The 17,172-nt window shown below is 40.2% G+C and overlaps 1 protein-coding gene across 10 annotated transcripts in view; it reads left to right on the top strand.

Annotated features, from left to right (window-relative positions):
* LOC101143014 (putative uncharacterized protein encoded by LINC00269) overlaps positions 1-17,172 on the top strand; it is a 36,352-nt gene that overhangs the window by 8,187 nt on the left and 10,993 nt on the right. For 3 of the 10 annotated variants that reach the window (XM_063702741.1, XM_063702738.1, XM_055373851.1), the window contains 5 exons: positions 2,820-2,891; positions 3,553-3,657; positions 9,228-9,303; positions 9,396-9,489; positions 10,182-10,324. In XM_063702741.1, the coding sequence (XP_063558811.1) occupies positions 3,601-3,657; positions 9,228-9,303; positions 9,396-9,489; positions 10,182-10,324 (370 nt within the window). In that variant the 5' untranslated portion in view covers positions 2,820-2,891; positions 3,553-3,600. Of the gene's footprint in view, positions 1-1,702; positions 2,892-3,552; positions 3,658-9,227; positions 9,304-9,395; positions 9,490-10,181; positions 10,325-17,172 lie in introns of those variants that run through there. The other 7 variants (XM_055373855.1, XM_055373853.2, XM_055373856.2 and 4 more) reach the window with 5 other exon arrangements.

Consider the following 17,172-nt stretch of genomic DNA (forward strand, 5'->3'; position numbering starts at 1 on the left):
GAAATGGCTTAAGTTCAGGCACTGCATTAGTTAGCGATTGTTGTGTAACAAACCACTCCAAATCTCAGTGGCTTAAAACAACAGCTACTTCTTATTTCTCACATGCCTAGGACTGGTTGGGTGTTTGGCTGATCTGACCAAGCTTTACTGTATTAGGCAGGGATTGTTTATGTATCTACAGTCAGCTGGTGGGTGGGCTTGGGGTTGGGGAGCAGTGTTGGCAGGCTTGGAGGTCTCAGCTGGAACAATTCAGCTGTGCATCACATGGTCTCAGCCTCTAGTAGGTGACCTGGGCTTGCGCTCATGAAAGTAGAGGGTGCCAAGGGAGCAAGCAGAAATGTGTAAGCACCTTGTTAAATTTGCTACTAGCCCATTGGCTGAAGTAGGTTATGTGGCCACACCCAGGATCAGTGTGGCAGGGCAGTATCAAAGGCTGTAGATACATGGAGGCACATAAGTTGAGGACAATAGTGCAGTCAATCTACCACGGACACTCTAAAACCCCAGTCCCTGCTTTTGGCAAGAGTTTTCCACCCTTCGTTTACTTGGTGTTCAACAACTTCATTCAACAAGTTTCTTAAGAAAATACTGGGATCAATTTACCTTGCAGGATTCACTAGAAAGCAATATTGCCTACATTAAGGTGTCATTTTGATGTTTCACTGAGCTTTTTTTTTTTTCTTGAGCCACCACAGCAGGTGACTATTAATATCTGTATTGAAAAAACTCTAGCTAAACATTAGTGTCATCATTCTTTGTGTCACAGAGCATTGGTGTCTTACTTTCCCATTTAATTATATTTTGAAATGAATTCAGAAATATTTGGAGGGCATGATATTGGTCCTTTCTAAAGGTACTTGGGTGTTTTGCCTTGGGCAATTCCTCAGTTTTCTTTGCCTTACTCTATTACACAGAAATCTGCCCCCTGGACTCCAATTTGAGAAGATAATTTCTAACCATTCCTTATCCAATCCTTATCAAATGCCTAATTGCAAAAATTTATGTTTAAGCAAAATTCCCTCAATGCCATGCAGTACATTCCCATTTAGATAATTAATTTTGCCCTCGGATGAAGCCAGACCATTAAAGTTTTAGTCCTTTGGAGGACTGAGTTTGATAAATTGCATTTTGGTATCATGCCATTGTCTTATAATAAGGAAAATTAAAAGGAATGGCCAACTATCATAGACTGTTATCTCTACTCGATGCCTGTTTTTCATGGATGTCAATCATTTCATTACATGGTATCCTTTTTATATGACCTGTGGGAAAAATTTATCTCAGCATTCAACCATGGTTTTTATTTTATGGCCGCTATGAGTCTTCCAATGTTTTTGTTTCTCTCTTTAACTGCTGGAAACTTAGAGCCAAATGTATAGCCCATCTCTACCAACTCTACAGGGCTGTGGTGCAACATTTCTGTCTACCACTCTTAACATTTGGTTTTACTATTTTCCTGATTGTTCTTTCTTTTTTGCTCAGACTATCTCAACTTAAAAAAATCCTTAGTGATTTTATTTGTTTTTGTAAGCCACATCAAGTTCTTTATGGAATCAGCTGGGATGTGTGTGTGTGTGTGTGTGTGTGTGTGTGTATGTGTGTGTGTGTATGTAATATATATAATATTACATCTCTGTTTATGTAATATATATATCTCTGTTTTACTAATTCTGAAATAATCATTTAATATTATAATATATAATATATATAATTGTATATAACATATGTATACACACATGTATATGTATATATGTTTTATGACATATAATATATGTAATATAATTATATATAATATTATATGTATATATACATGTATAATATGTATATATATATTTTTTCCAAAATTGCTAGTTTATGAATTCACAGATGGTTTGGGGTTGATTAAAGGGATTAGCAATTTCACTTTAGAATGATTTTGTTTTTTACTTAGAAGGAAGAATTTATAATTTGTGGCTTAAACTAGAAACACTACCACATCATAAGTAGCACAACACCAAATCATAAAAAGCAATCTTGAGACCTTCTTACATTACTATATATAAATTCTATTAAAAACAATAATGGGAACTAGAGGGTCATTGTAGAATATTTTTTCTTAAGGTCTACACACTAATTGATTCATGTAAGATGGTCCCTGATTTCTTTTAGGTACTTAGCCCGTGAGCCAGTACTTATTTTTGTAGTTGGATTAGTAAGGATGCTTGATGGTTCAAATGCTTATCAGCCATCATCATTCTCACTTGCCCTGTTCTTAATGTTTTGGCTATTTTTATTACAATGATTTCCTCTGGGATTTTCATTAGGGTCAGTCATTAGCCTCAGGGGAATAAAATCAAGGGAGGATCTATGTGTCTATTTATGTAGCAGTCTGCTAGAGCAATTACATTTTCTCATTGCTATTTGATTACACTATTTCCTTTCTTACCAGATATTCACTCTTCTGACTCTATGCCAAATGCACCATCGAGGTGAAAGTTAAATCACATCAGGAATCTCAATGAAGAAGGAGGGTAATGGTTACCAAAAATCCTTCCAAAAGATCTTTTCATTCCCTGACATCATCACACAGCGATTTTTGACAACTTAGGCAAATATAGTCTAAAAGCAATTAGAAATTAACTTTCTGAGATGAGTAAGAAAGTTTATTTAGGAAATGCAAGTGAGAAACAAGAAGTAGAAGAGAATATGTTTGGGAAATGTAATAATGCACAGTGACTTATCTCAAGATGATTCTCAGACTTTGCCAAAAATTCACAAAGGAAAAAAAAAGTCAGCAAGGAAAATGCCTGTCTCTAAGCCCATATTTTCTCTCATTTGAGGTATGGAATAACCCTTAAGCCCTTACCGGGGTCCTTCTGGACTGAGAATTGTTGTAAAGTAATACTGCTCAGGTTCGTAAGTTTTATAATCTTGTTTCTCACACAGAGCAAATGAGAATGGGGTGGGAATGTGCAAGCCAAGAGCAGTCAAACCTGCCAATAGTAGCAAAAGTGACAGCTAGACCAACAAGGGCTTGACATGCTTCAAGGAGACTTGCTCACCAGAACTTGAGAAACATAATTGAGGCTTTTAGGTGAAACCATTGCATTGCATGTAGCCGTGTATTATGCTTAAAGTGATCATTGGCTATGAATAAACAAAATAAAGATCTCTGCACCTTATTTAAGTGGTCATTGGACATAAAAAGTGCATTTAGGCTGAGGCAGGAGAATGGAGTGAACCCGGGAGGCGGAGCTTGCAGTGAGCTGAGATCGTGCCACTGCACTCCAGCCTGGGTGACAGAGCCAGACTCTGTCTAAAAAAAAAAAAAAGCATTTAAATTCTATCAAAAATGATTCAAACTTTACTAATATCTTTTGGTTCTTGTTGGGGTGAGCTTTGCTTGTCTGCAAAATTCATTTATGTAGAAAACCTCGTCCTCCCCAATACTGTATGTGAATGAAATGTTACCGTATTTAACATTAATTGAATGCCAACGGCATGGTTAGTATGTTGTTTGAAGGAATGTTGCGATGGCTTTGATGCAGAATCATAACTCTCTATATCCCCCAGGTGAAAGACAACTTGAGTGGTTAAATTACCGTCATGCAAAGCGACTAGATGGTTCAGCTGATTGCACCTTTAGAAGTTATGTGGAACGAGGCAGCAGATCTTAAGGTATGTCTGCCTTCCCCCAACCCCTTCCTGTAAAACTGTCGACTATAATCCTGTTTTCAGTGAAAACAGAGTGGGAAAAATGTAGGAAAGAAGCAGAGAGAAATGGACCTTGGAAGTCTCAGCTAACCATTACTGTTGGCAATCTGTGGGAGGTCGGCAGACTGTTTGTTAAGGTGCTGATTGAAACTCTGGGACACGGGTTCTTTCCCTTAATACAAAACCAATTTTGAGCCAAGTCATTTAAGACCTTTTGAAAACTGATTCTAAAATAGCATGTGATATCCTGCGGAAAAAATAAACCATGATTTAGTAAACTAAATGATCCGTGGAGTAAGGACTGCTTTATATGGTGTTCTTAGAGAAAGAGCAGGCACAGATGATAAAATGTGGCCAGGAAAAATCATTGGCACATCTATGTGAGTTCCAGCTTGAAATGAACTTCTTGAGGTTCATGGCCTCGTAAGTGTTTGCTGCCCACCAGCTCTGGAAAATGAGTGGAAGGATTCCCACCCAGCTTGGAAAACAGAAAGTCCGCTTACCTGATGATGCTCTGGGGGAAATTAAGGAATGCTGGTGTCATTTCATAGTGACCACAGCATTGAGTATTGCTCCTTCAGATTCATTTTGCTCTAGGCTGATCAACATTTCACTTCCGTGATGAGCAGTGCTGGCCTAAGATTTTACTTAAGTTTCATTGATAATAAAGCTGATGGTGAGAATGATAATGATGATAAGAAATACAGTAAAGCCTGCCCCACAGTAACGAGAATTTGGCCAGGTGGTGATTGGCAATAGACTCCTATCCTCTGCTAAGGCCCTGTTCTTTCTTCATTAATCTTGCAATAACTTGACCCTGAGTTTTAAAATAATAAATATTTTGGACTTCACATATTGTATGTTAGGGTTTTATCATATATCAACAATGATTATGATGACGTCCCCCTTTCCTGAGTATTCACTCTGCACATTGTGCAGAGTGCTTTATGCGTGTTATCTCAGTCTTCACGACCATCCTGATGAAAGTCCTCCAATGGCTTTGAACTGTACTTAAAATAAAAACCAAACTCTAAACCAGTTCCTCTAAGGAGTGGCATGATCTAGCTCCTGCCTACTTCGTGTCCGGCATCTTTTCCACTTGCTCTGCCCCAGCCACACTACCTTCTTTTTGTTCTTGTGACATGCCACACTCATTCTCTCTGCTGGACTTTTTCACCAGCTTTTCCTTCTGCCTGGACCTCTCTTCTCCCAGACCTTAGTGTGGTTGACGCCTCCTTCAGGTCCCAGATTAAATCTCATCTCCCCAGAGAGGGTTTCCTTGACAACTCTGTCTTCAGGAACTTCCTCAATATTCCTTTTACATCACCCTATTTTATTTTTATCCTAAAAGCTAATACTCCCTAAACATTTTCACATTAATTACTTTTAAAAACTCTCTATGTCTGCCAATTTGGATGTAATCTTGCTGAGAATTTGGACCAAATATGTTATTTAATTATGTTCCCAGTTCTCAGAACAGTGCTTGGCACGTGTTAAGTATTCAATAAATGAATGAACCCCAGTTTTTGGATGAAGAAGCTAAAGAACAGAGAGGTTAAGCTATGTCTTAGGTCGTATATCTCCTAAATGGTTTATGCAGGATTTAACTGTAAATCTAATGCTCATTTTCTTTTTCTTTTTTTTTTTTTTTGAGACAGAGTCTTGTTCTGTCTCCCAGGCTGAAGTGCAGCGGCGTGATCTCCGCTCACTGCAAGCTCCACCTCCGGGGTTCAAACGATTCTCCTGCCTCAGCCTCCTGAGTAGCTGGGACCACAGGCTCCCACCAGCACGACCGGCTAATTTTTTGTATTTTTAGTAGAGACGGGGTTTCGCTGAGTTAGCCAGGATGGTCTCGATCTCCTGACCTCGTGATCCGCCCACCTCGGCCTCCCAAAGTGCTGGGATTACAGGTGTGAGACACCGTGCCCAGTCATGCTCATTTTCTTAATGATCATGCTATACAACACTATGAGATTTCTGTACATCACACCTGGAATCACATAAAGATTATAGCTTAAAACTACACTTAGCTTCCCAAAGAGGAAATTCCGATTGTATTTTAACCTACTCACTAAGTGAGTAAGAGCTTCTTCGTTGAACCACTGTGCATTAGATAGGGACCATATTTCTCAAAAGCTCCAAAGTGTATGTCTCTGCACTCAAGAGAGAGCAGAGCTGCAAAAACATTTCACTTGTGTTCTCATAACTCTGATCAAGATAGATGCTTTTATTTTTTTTCAGCATTTTAACTATGAGAGGTGAAGCTTTAATAGGCACACAATTTAGGCTGTTGTATATATTCTGGATTAAAAAGTTTAAATGTAACCATAAGAAAAAGCAAATAATAAATGCTATCACCTTTTGTTGTGTTTTCCTGCAAGTTTTTATTTTAAAATATATAATCTGTTGACAAAAACACAAGTTTACAGATTGCATTACATTTTCGCACTGTTTTGAATTATGTGTAAGCAATAAATATAATTTCTGGGTTATTCCAAATTCCCTTTCATAAGCTCTCCTTAAGTTATTTTACACACTGCAAAGTTTAATTTAACCACGCTAGTTTTGTTTAATAGGTTAAAAGGAATTAAATTGGTCTTAAATTACGCTGTGAATAATAAAAATGCTAATAGGAAATATATTCCATAACACTAGTGCTGTATTTCTTGAAGCTATTGAAGCCCGGTTATCATTATAGTCAGTCTTAACCTACAGATGCCCAATCTATAAAATGAATGTTGGTGACCCAGGAAAGTGTGCGTGCGTGTGTGTGTGTTGAAGAAAGCAGAGAGAGTCCACCATTTGGGCGCTGCTTTCTCTGATGATGATATTAATTTTTCTTTGTTCTCCAGTTCAGAAATCTTGGGGTGTGACTGTACCTGTGAGTTAGCTTCCTTGTTTTGCACTAAAGAGTGCTAACAAGATACTGGCCAGGCGTGGTGGTTCATGTCTGTAATCCCAGCACTTTGGGAGGCCGAGGTGGGTGGATCACTAGGTCAGGAGTTCAAGACCAGCCTGGCCAACATGGTGAAACCCCGTCTCTACTAAAAATACAAAAATTAGCCGGATGTGGTGGTGCACGCCTGTAGTCCCAGCTACCTGGGAGGCTGAGGCAGGAGAATCACTTGTACCCAGGAGGGAGAGGTTGCAGTGAGCTGAGATCGCACCGCTATACTCCAGCCTGGTGACAGAGCGAGACTCTGTCTCAAAAAAAAAAAAAAAAAAAAAAAAAGACACTGGTCCTGGGGTTGTCTGGCATGGATCTCCCAGACGTAACCCTCATCTCTGAATCAAGAAACTGGGAGAAGACTGCTCATACCACCTGGAAAAAGAAGGATAATCTTCTGAGAGCCCAAGATGGGCCTTACATTTGTCTTTTTCCATAAAAATACTGTTATATATTAGTGTTTCATAAAGTAAAAATAATGATGTTATTATTATCTATCTCACATACATTGTAGGTTAATATGTATTTGTGCGCTTGTGAACTGGCCCAGAAAAAATGAGAAAAAGATTTCTCATTCCAAACAACCAAAATATAAACTGCCTTTGGGAAGGTAACCCTTTCCTAAGTTAGGGGCTGCTTATAATCACATACTTGACACCATTAAGTTTGTGGCTGGTGATGTTTGTGGCCTTGTTATTTCTTTACTTTGTCTGCCAGGTAGGATTTAGAAACATGAATGAAGCATTAACCTCATAAAGAAACTGTACTGAAATAAACAGCATAAATCTCTAGGCTGAGTTTGGCCTTTTGCCTTCTGTCTTTATATAGGATTTCCAAACAAGATGTGTCTAAGCTGTTCAAGAGTGAAAGCAAGAAAAAAGAGGAAGGAAGGAAGGAAGAAAGGGAGGAAGGGAGGGAAGCAGGAAGGAGGGAAGGATGAGAGGGAGGGAGGAAGGGAAGAGAGGGAGGGAGGAAAGGAAAAAAGAAAGGAAGGGAGTAAGGAGAATAAGAAAGGAGGAAAGACAGGAAGGAGGGAAAGAAGGCAGGAGGGGAGGAAAAAAGAAAGAATTGAGATAACCTAATAATTTTGATACTATTCGACCCATTTCCTTGCCTTTATTTTCACCATTATTGAATCAGTGATGACAGCAGTAGATGCAGTAATGTGAAATGTTAACTCATCTGTTCATTTATTCATTCTGCACTGTTTTTTACAGAACTTTGCTGTTTAGTATCTCTATATTGCTAAGTAGCCTGCAGAGGGTGCACTTTCCTTATTTTTATGTCTTTCCATCCACTTATGACCAAAAGAGGACACAATGTTTTATAAGATTAAAAGAGATTATTCAATGAAAGAGGTGAGGAAGACACAACTTCTCTTTTCTTTCTTCTACCAAATGTTACAAAATGAAATATGTAAAAGTCATAGGGAATGCAATCTCTATTAGCTTCTTTGTTTTGTTTTGTTGTTGTTTTTTTTTTTCGAGACAGAGGCTCACTCTGTCGCCCAGGCTGGAGTGCAGTGGTGCAATCTCGGCTCACTGCAAGCTCTGCCTCCTGGGTTTACGCCATTCTCCTGGCTCAGCCTCCCGAGTAGCTGGGACTACAGGCACCCCCCTCCAAGCCCGGCTAATTTTTTGTATTTTTAGTAGAGACGGGGTTTCACTGTGTTAGCCAGGACGGTCTTGATCTCCTGACCTCGTGATCCGCCTGCCTTGGCCTCCCAAAGTGCTGGGATTACAGGCATGAGCCACCGCGCCCGGCAGCTTCTTTGTTAATAGAAAAATCAATTTTAGTGACTTTCTTTGCATGGAGCCAGGATCATCAAGCCTGTGGCCTTCCTCACTTTTTTTTTTTTTTTTAAATTGCTACATCCCCGGGACTTCATTTTTTTTCTTGCTCTTTGTGTATGTGTGTTCTTATTTTTCCTCTCTGTACTGCATTGGTCAATAGAAATATAATGCAAGCCATATATGTAATTTAAAATTGCTTAATAGTCACATTAAAAAACTAAAAAGGAGGTAAAATTCATTTTAAAATATTTTATTTACTCCAACTTACCAATTTTATCATTTCAACATATAATCAATATAAACATTTTATTGAATATTTTACTTTTTTTGGTACCAAATCTTTGAAATCTGCTGTGAATTTTGTATTTACAGCACATCTCATCTTGAACTGGTCACATTTTAAGCTGTGAATAGCCACATGGTACCAGTGGCTACTGTACTGGACAACACATCTATATACCTTCCTTCTTCATTCACAATTTCTCCATCCCTAACCAAACTAGCAGAAAACAGTGTATTACCAAATGGTGCTGTTTACTCAGAAAATCTTTATGACTAATTATCCACCAATTTGAATCATGCAGGAAACATGAGAAATAGCCTGTGTTCCCTCTAAGAGACTGTCGTTTACAGTTTTGAGATTTTAAAAAATAGAATGTTTTTAGCCAGTTGATTTTTAAGTCACTCTAGTTCCCTCCATCACAAAATGAGGTATAGCTCTTAATAAAAGTCCTTCAATTTTATTTTCCTGAGTGTACATTTTCTTTTCTTTTTTTCTTATTTTTTCAACACAGCCCCTTGCTCTGTCACCCAGGCTGGAATGCAGTGGTGGAATCATGGCTCACTACAGCCCTGACCTCCTGGGCCCAGGTAATTGTCCCACCTCAGCCTCTCAAGTAGCTGGGACCACAGGCGTGCACCACCACATCCAGCTAAGTTTTTCTTTCTTTTTTTTTTCATAGAGATGGAGTCTCGCTATTTTGCCCAGGTTGGTCTTGAACACCTGGCTTCAAGCAGTCCTCCTGCTTTTGGCTTCTTGAAGTGCTTGGATTACAGGTATGAACTACTGCACCTGGCCTGTCCATTCTCAAATACATGATAGTAACTCCCATCTACTGAGTGCTTCCTATGTACCAGGTACTATGTATTAATTGTTTATACATATAATTCCATTTAATATTCACAAAAGTCCTTTTCAGTTGGATACTGTTGTTATCACCTTTGTTTTAAAGATGAAGAAACTGAGCACGGGGAGGGCTAGGGGAGTTGTCTAACATAATCCAGCTAGAATACTGCAGAGCTGGGATTGCAAGCTGGGCCTGCATGACTCCAAATCCTGCCTTCTGTAATTTTATGCATGGTGTCTCCCAAGTGGGGAGTATATTAAATGCAAATTTAAGATGTTGGTAAAGGGTAGAATTCTAGAAGTGGTAGAAATCCTAGAGTTCTTATAATCAGCTCTCTTTGTTTTTATAAGAAAAATCTGAGGCAGAGCGAGGCTGAGTGGTTTCTCTGTTGAACATCCAGGACTGGAATCCAGGATTCTGAGTCCAAGCCCAGTGCTCTTTCCCCTGATGAGAAACGTTTCCAGATTTAAACTCCAGTTTATAGGACCATTAACAACCCTCTCTAAAGAGGAGGCAAGAGGTTTCAAGTTCTTCTCAGGGAAAAAAAGAACTGACATCAAAAGGTCTGTGTGGGGTCATTTGTCTCATCATGACTTTGATTTGGCCTTGATCTTTATTTAGTATTTCAGTTTTATGCTCTGCAACAAGTTTGGCCATGTTGGAGGACAATCCAAAGGTCAGCAAGTTGGCTACTGGCGATTGGATGCTCACTGTGAAGCCAAAGTCTATTACTGTGCCCGTGGAAATCCCCAGCTCCCCTCTGGGTGAGTATTCCGTCCACTTTCTGGAAGTCTCAGGTTCTGAAGGCTTTTTTCACACTGCACCATGGGAGCCTAAGGCTGGTTGGGCAGCACCTCATTCTGCAGGGATCTGGGTCAGAGCAGGACAATGGCTCTACGATGTGCTGGGTGTTCTTCTATCTCCTTCAGTCAATGTGCTAGGATTGTGATTTCACTTTCTCACCAGGCAGGGGCTGCAGTTTACAGGAGAAAGACTATTCTTGAGTTTGTTCGATTGTGCTGTTTTTTTACTCCTCTTAACTGATTACAAATCTCTCCAACATCTCTGACTCAGGCTCACTATGACTTTTTTGTTTTTGTTTTTGAGAAGGAGTCTCTCTCTGTCACCCAGGCTGGAGTGCAGTGGCACGATCTCAGCTCACTGCCACCTCCACCTCCTGGGTTCAAGCGATTCTCCTGCCTCAGCCTCCTGAGTAGCTGGGATTACAGGCATGTACCACTATGCCCAGCTAAGTTTTGTATTTTTAGTAGAGATGGGGTTTCACCATGTTGGCCAGGCTAGACTCAAACTCCTGACTTCAAGTGATCCGCCCGCCTCGTCCTCCCAAAGTGCTGGGATTACAGGCGTAAGCCCCTGCACCCAGCTGACTATCATAAGACTTCTATTTCCAAATAATAGCTCATATAATAACTTGTGTAAATATCTATAGATAGGCTTCCCTTATTTTGGATGCACAATCCATTTTTCATATTGAATAATCTGTTAAGAGTATCTCTACAACTATTATTTCTCAGCTAATACTGAATTTTTTTACCGAGAGCAATAATATTGTTAAAGACTAGAAATAACCCCTCCATAGCTCATTTAATAAGGTAATTCTCTTTATTTATGAAAAAGAAAGACCTAGGTTTTTTTGTTTGTTTGTTTGTTTGTTTTTGTTTTGAGATGGAGTCTCACTCTGTCACCCAGGCTGGAGTGCAGTGGCATGATCTCGGCTCACTGCAAGCTCCGCCTCCTGGGTTCACGCCATTTCCCTGCCTCAGCCTCCCGAGTAGCTGGGACTGCCGGCACCCGCCACCACGCCCGGCTAATTTTTTGTATTTTTTTTTTTTAGTAGAGATGGGGCTTCACCGTGTTGGCCAGGATGGTCTCGATCTCCTGACCTTGCGATCCACCCGCCTCGGCCTCCCAAAGTGCTGGGATTACAGGCGTGAGCCACCATGCCCGGCCGAGAAGGACCTAGGTTTAAGTTCCATCTCTGCCACTTAGCAGGCAGTAACCTTGGTCATATCAAGTAACTTGTATGAATCTCAATTTCCTTACCACTAAGATGAGAATGATGATAATTACCCTCCTTCTAGGATTACTGTGGGGAGCAGATGACTTATATGTGAAAGTGCTTTGTAAACTGTAAACTGTTTAAAGGTTAGTTTATGTCACATTGTCATGTATCTGTGAATATCATGTTTGTAAGTTTATATGTTATGCTTTAGGCTTGGACCAATCTAGGTCATAGTAATTATTCTAGGGCAATGGTCCTCAACTGGGGGCAATTTTTCCCCCAGGGGATATTTGGCAATGGCTGGAGATATTTTGGGGTGTCACAACCAGGGATATGGTACAAGAATCTAGTAGCTAGAGGCCAGAGGCTTGTCTAAACATCCCACAATCCACAGAACAGCTTCCCGCAACAACAATTATCTGGCCCCAAATGTCCATAGTGCTGAATTTGAGAAACTCTGCTAGACAGCAGTGGGTTCTCAAATGTTAGCATCTGTCAGAGTCACCCGCGGGAAGTATCGAAACACAGATGGCTGGACTCCATCCCGACATTTTCTGATTCAGAAAGTCTAGGGTGGGGCCTAAGTATTTGAATTTTTAGGAAGTTCCCAGGTGATGCTAATGTTGCTGGTCCAGACATTGCTCTTTGAGAACCATTTCTGGAGAGAAATCCTTCACTATGCATGGGTTGCTTTGATAGACTACTTTGCTTAGCCTACTGAGCAAAGTAGTATCTTATTAAATGGTGCAAAATTTGTATCAACTAGTTGAGAAGTTTGACTCTAGGCCAAAATCCTTTGTGTGATCTATGTGTGATTTGAGATAATGACAAGGCAAGCTCCATGGAAGGAAGAAGCTGCCCTTCCCATACCAGACTCGGTGCACAGCCAGTGCCTTACGGTTTCCTCTAGGGAGTTGCATTCAAGGATTCATGCGGGTATCTTTCTTTTCACACCTGTAATCCCAGCACTTTGAGAGGCCGAGTCGGGAGCATTGCTTGAGCCCAGGAGTTCAAGACCAGCCTGGGCAATATGGCAAAACCCCATCTCTACCAAAAATACAAAAAAATTAGCCGGGCATGGTGGCATGCACCTGCAGTCCCAGCTACTTGGGAGGCTGATGTGGGAGGATGGTTTGAGCCTGGGAGGCGGAGGTTGCAGTGAGCTGAGATTGCACCACTGCACTCCAGCCTGGGTGATAGAGCCAGATCCTGTCTCAGAAATGAAAGGAAAGGGAAGGGGAGGGAAAGAGAGCAGAGGAGAGGGGAGGGGAGGGGAAGGGAAGGTTAGGCTCATTCATTTAAAAAAAAAAAAAAGATTCTGTTCCACCACCCCACCCCCACACCCCTGCACCCTCATGTATGCGTGTCTGTATGCCTAGCCCAGGTGTCTCTATTCAGAGGCTGTCTGTTGGGGGCCTTGGCTGAGGCACTTTCCTCCACTTTGACTCCACGCCTTTCTACTCCTAGCCCTTTCCCGTTTCCCAGCCTGTGGGCTATAAAGAGGCAGGAGCCTTTTTTGTGGGGCAGGGGCTCATTTTTCTTGTCTGCTCTGCATGTCATCTGATCCTCACCTAGAGCTGTTCCAGGGGGATAAGGGGAATGTGGGGGAGCTGGAGCCGTCCTCTTTTGCCTCTTGCCCACACTGTTGTAGAAGAGAATAAAGATCTGATTGTTACTCTCAGTTTGGCTCATTGAATTAATTGACCACCTCAACATCTGATTCCTCAAAAGCCAGTATTAAGTATTTTCCTTCACCTGTGGTCTCCCAACTTATGTGCTGTGAATACAAATGTTATGGCACAAAAACATCTGCTGTGACCGACTATTCCAGAGCAGTGGTTGAGAACTGTACATGGTAATATCTGGGGATCTTGTTAAAATGTTTCTAATTCTGTAGGTTCTGGGATGGGGCTTGAGATTCTGCATATCTGAAAAGCTCCTGGAGGGATATTGGTTTTACTGGTCCAGGGACCACACTTTGAGTAGCAAGACTAAAGTGTCAAGGAATTAACAATTTCATTAAAAGAATTAGAATTAATACACAGAGAAACACAAAACAATTAGGGCAGTGCCACTTGATAGTATCAGCTGTTTCTAAGAGGAAAAATGAGGTGATTTTGAAACAGTGTTACTTAACTCTGGCTGCAGCTCAGAAGCTTATTATTGATTTTCTGCATGAAAAAATGTTTTTAGAAGTAGGTGTTTATAGTGAGAAATAGGCTGGATTAGGAGTTGAAAGTCACATTTTCAGCCTGGTAATTGGCCTTCTGAGCTGTGGGATCTTAGGAAATTTAGTGTCTACCAGCTTAGTTCTGCTAGGAAGTAGGGTTGAAAATGTACACTAAGTTTTGAAAATATATTGACAATACACATAGAAAACACCATTCATTTACTTGTTCATTCAAAATATACCTTAGGTGCGTACTTTGGGCCAAGCACTATTCTAGGTGCTGGGGAATATATCAGTGAATAAGACAGATGCAGTTCCCTGATCTCACAAAGCTCAGAGTCTGGTGGTAAAGAGAAACATCAAAGAGGCAATAATAATAATAACTAGGGTGAGGTTGATGATAGGGAAAGCACAAAGTGCACAAAGAGTTTATAGCAGGTGAATGACCTACATCTAAAAGTCAGGTAGGACCTCCTTAAGACAGTGATGTTTAAGCTGAGATCTGAAGGCAGTGGCTCCAGGCAGAGGGATGATATATTCCAAGGCCCGGGGATGAAAAAGCACAGTGACCAGATTGTGTTCAAGTATGGCTGAGCACAGAGAGTGAAGGGGAGCATGGCTATGAGTTTGGAGAGGCACTATATTCAACAGGACACATTTGATTACAGGTGCCAGAAGCCAACTCATAGAAGCTTATGTATAAAAGAGAAATTGTTGGTTTACTGAACTGGGAAGTCCATTGGGTAGAGCTGGCCTCAGGCAGAGAAATGAAATCATCCGATCTATCTCTTTGCTCTCTTCCTCTCTTCTACTTCCCTCCATGTGCTGCTCTTATTCTTCCCCATTTCAGGAGCGCTTCCTTCATATGGTTGGGAAATGACAGAGTATGATTACAGATAGTTCAAGGTTTACAGCAACCCAGTTTAGCAACTGAAAAGAAAAAGGAGGTCACCTTTCTTTCAGAACGCGTATAAAATCTCGGCTAAGAACTCTGATAAGAACTTGGAAAAGCACCATTTTTAATCCTAGGCTAACGATTGTGGCTGGGGGATGAGAGGAGTATTGTGATTGGCTATCCCACCAAAATCACAAGTAGGGGTAAGAGATACTACCTTAGTGGGAAAGGAGTTGCAGTTATCAGGAAAAGAGGGACACATAATACTGGGCAGACAGAACCCAAAAATATTCACTCAGAGTATCTAGTAGGAATTTGGAGGGAGTATGCATACTATGGTAAGCATGGTTTTTCCTAAATGCAGCATAGATTGTAAGTTTAGTTTTGAAGAAACTGAAGTGTCTATAAACTATAGGGTAGTAGATAGATATTTAGAACTTATTATCCAAAGAAAAATAAGAAGAGAGGGGAAGAAAAGAGAAAAAGGCTCTTATAAATCAAAAATATTACTATTGCTCATAAAACATAGGAGGTAGAACAAAATTAAAATTTATTTTAAATTTTATTATTGCCACTGCAATTCCCCTTACATCAACCTTGATATACCTTTTAAATATTTAAGGTGTAATGATTACTTCAGTTCTTAGGCTAATAGATAGTCAGATTTGCTACATAGTCTCCCTTACAAGTTTTTTTTTGTATTAGTCATTTCTCCTGTAGACATTATGGTCAAATAACACGATATGTAGTTATCATAGCAATTGATTTCACATACATTAAGCCAAGGAGCAACATAATGAAAACATGCAAAGATATAATTTATATGATGTTTTTAATTGGTCAGAAATGGCTTACTGATTAATGTTATAATATCGGGATTAATAGAAGTAGGAAGAATGTTGATTTCTACCCCCTGCACCCAGATTTTAGCTCAATTAACATAAACTGTTGAACAGTTAAGGTTGGACAACATCACAAAAAGTGTATGTGGGGACAAACTGTACATTCTATAAACTGTTGTGTCTATAATTTGAAGGAATTATAGGGAAAAAATCTAGGTTGTATATTACCTAGATTTGCGCTGTCTAATATGATAGCTATATAACTTTGAATTAATTATAATTAAATAAGATGAAAAATTTAGTTTCTTGGTCATACTAGCCATACTTCAAGTGCCAAGAGGCACATGAGGCTCATGTCTACCATACTGGACAATAACCATCTAGGACATTTCCATTATCACAAAAAGTTCTGTTGGAGAGCACCAGTCTACACAGCACCAGCGAGTCAGTTCCCTTTCTTTGGAATGAAATAAGCTAAATAAAATTTTTAAGAGGGATTTTTCTCTCCGTGTGCTCCACAGTAAGCACTGTCAACTCTATGTTTAAGATGCATCCCAAATCTACCCACTTCTCTTTTTTTCTACTGTTACTCTCTGAGCCTGAGCCATTTTTATCTCCCATCTGGACAACTTCAATAGTCTCCTGACTCACCCCTCTATTTCCATTCTTTCAATTTATATATGGTCTCCATGGAGCAGCTGGAATGATTTTTAAAAAACATGTACTTGTTTTAAATTTCTTGAGAAAAAAAGGAATGTGAAAGAAGGACACAATATTTTCTGAATTTCCATTCCTTGTGCCACTGTGCACCGTTCTTTCAAAGAAGTGATCTTCTTTAATCTTTACAATAATAAAGGAAAAGGGAGGTATTATAATTCCTTTTTGCAAAGGCGGAAATTAGGACTCAGAGAGGGCAAATAACTAGCTTGTGTTCACCTAGCTAGTAAGTGGCAAACCCTTTGAAGAAATGAATGGATGATTTAAACAGCCAAGTCCTAAGCTTTCGACTAGACTACCTCGCCAAACAGTATTAAGCACTGAAGGAGATTTGTTACTGGGCTTCTTTCTTTTGAGGAAGAGGGAAATTCTTTGTATCTTTCTCTACCTTATCTGCTCATTTATCTGGACTTTGCCTCCTCAGTTATGAGTATAGCAGTCCCCTCAGGGTGAAGTTGAAGGTCTCTATTCTTTTAATTCTCAAAGATGCCAAAGTGGCAGGTACAGTTTTGACCCCATATGGAAAGGGTCTCCTCCCAACCAAGCTGGGCTTGCTCTTCCACGGTTTAGGGCAGTGGTTCACTCATTTTTAGGTCTGAGGCACAGTTTAAAATACTAGCTTTCTTTTCTTTTCTTTTCTTTTTGAGACAGGGCCTGCTCTTTCGCCCAGGCTGGAGTTCAGTGGTGTACTCATGGCTCACGGCAGCTTTGACTTTCTGGGCTCAAGCAATCCTCCCACCCCAGCTTCCCAAGTAGCTGGGACTACATGTGTACACCACTGTACCCAGCTAATTCATTTTTTTTTTTTTTTTTTTTGTAGAGACGGGATCTTGCCATGTTTGTTGCCCAAGCTGATCTTGAACTTCCGGGTTCAAGCCATTTTCCTACCTTGGTCTCCCAAAGTGCTGAGATTACAGGCATGAGCCACTGCGCCCAGCTAAAATACTAGTTTTTGAAGGCATTTA

This window comes from Gorilla gorilla, chromosome 22, assembly GCF_029281585.2.
Source record: "Gorilla gorilla gorilla isolate KB3781 chromosome 22, NHGRI_mGorGor1-v2.1_pri, whole genome shotgun sequence".
NCBI lineage: Eukaryota > Metazoa > Chordata > Mammalia > Primates > Hominidae > Gorilla > Gorilla gorilla.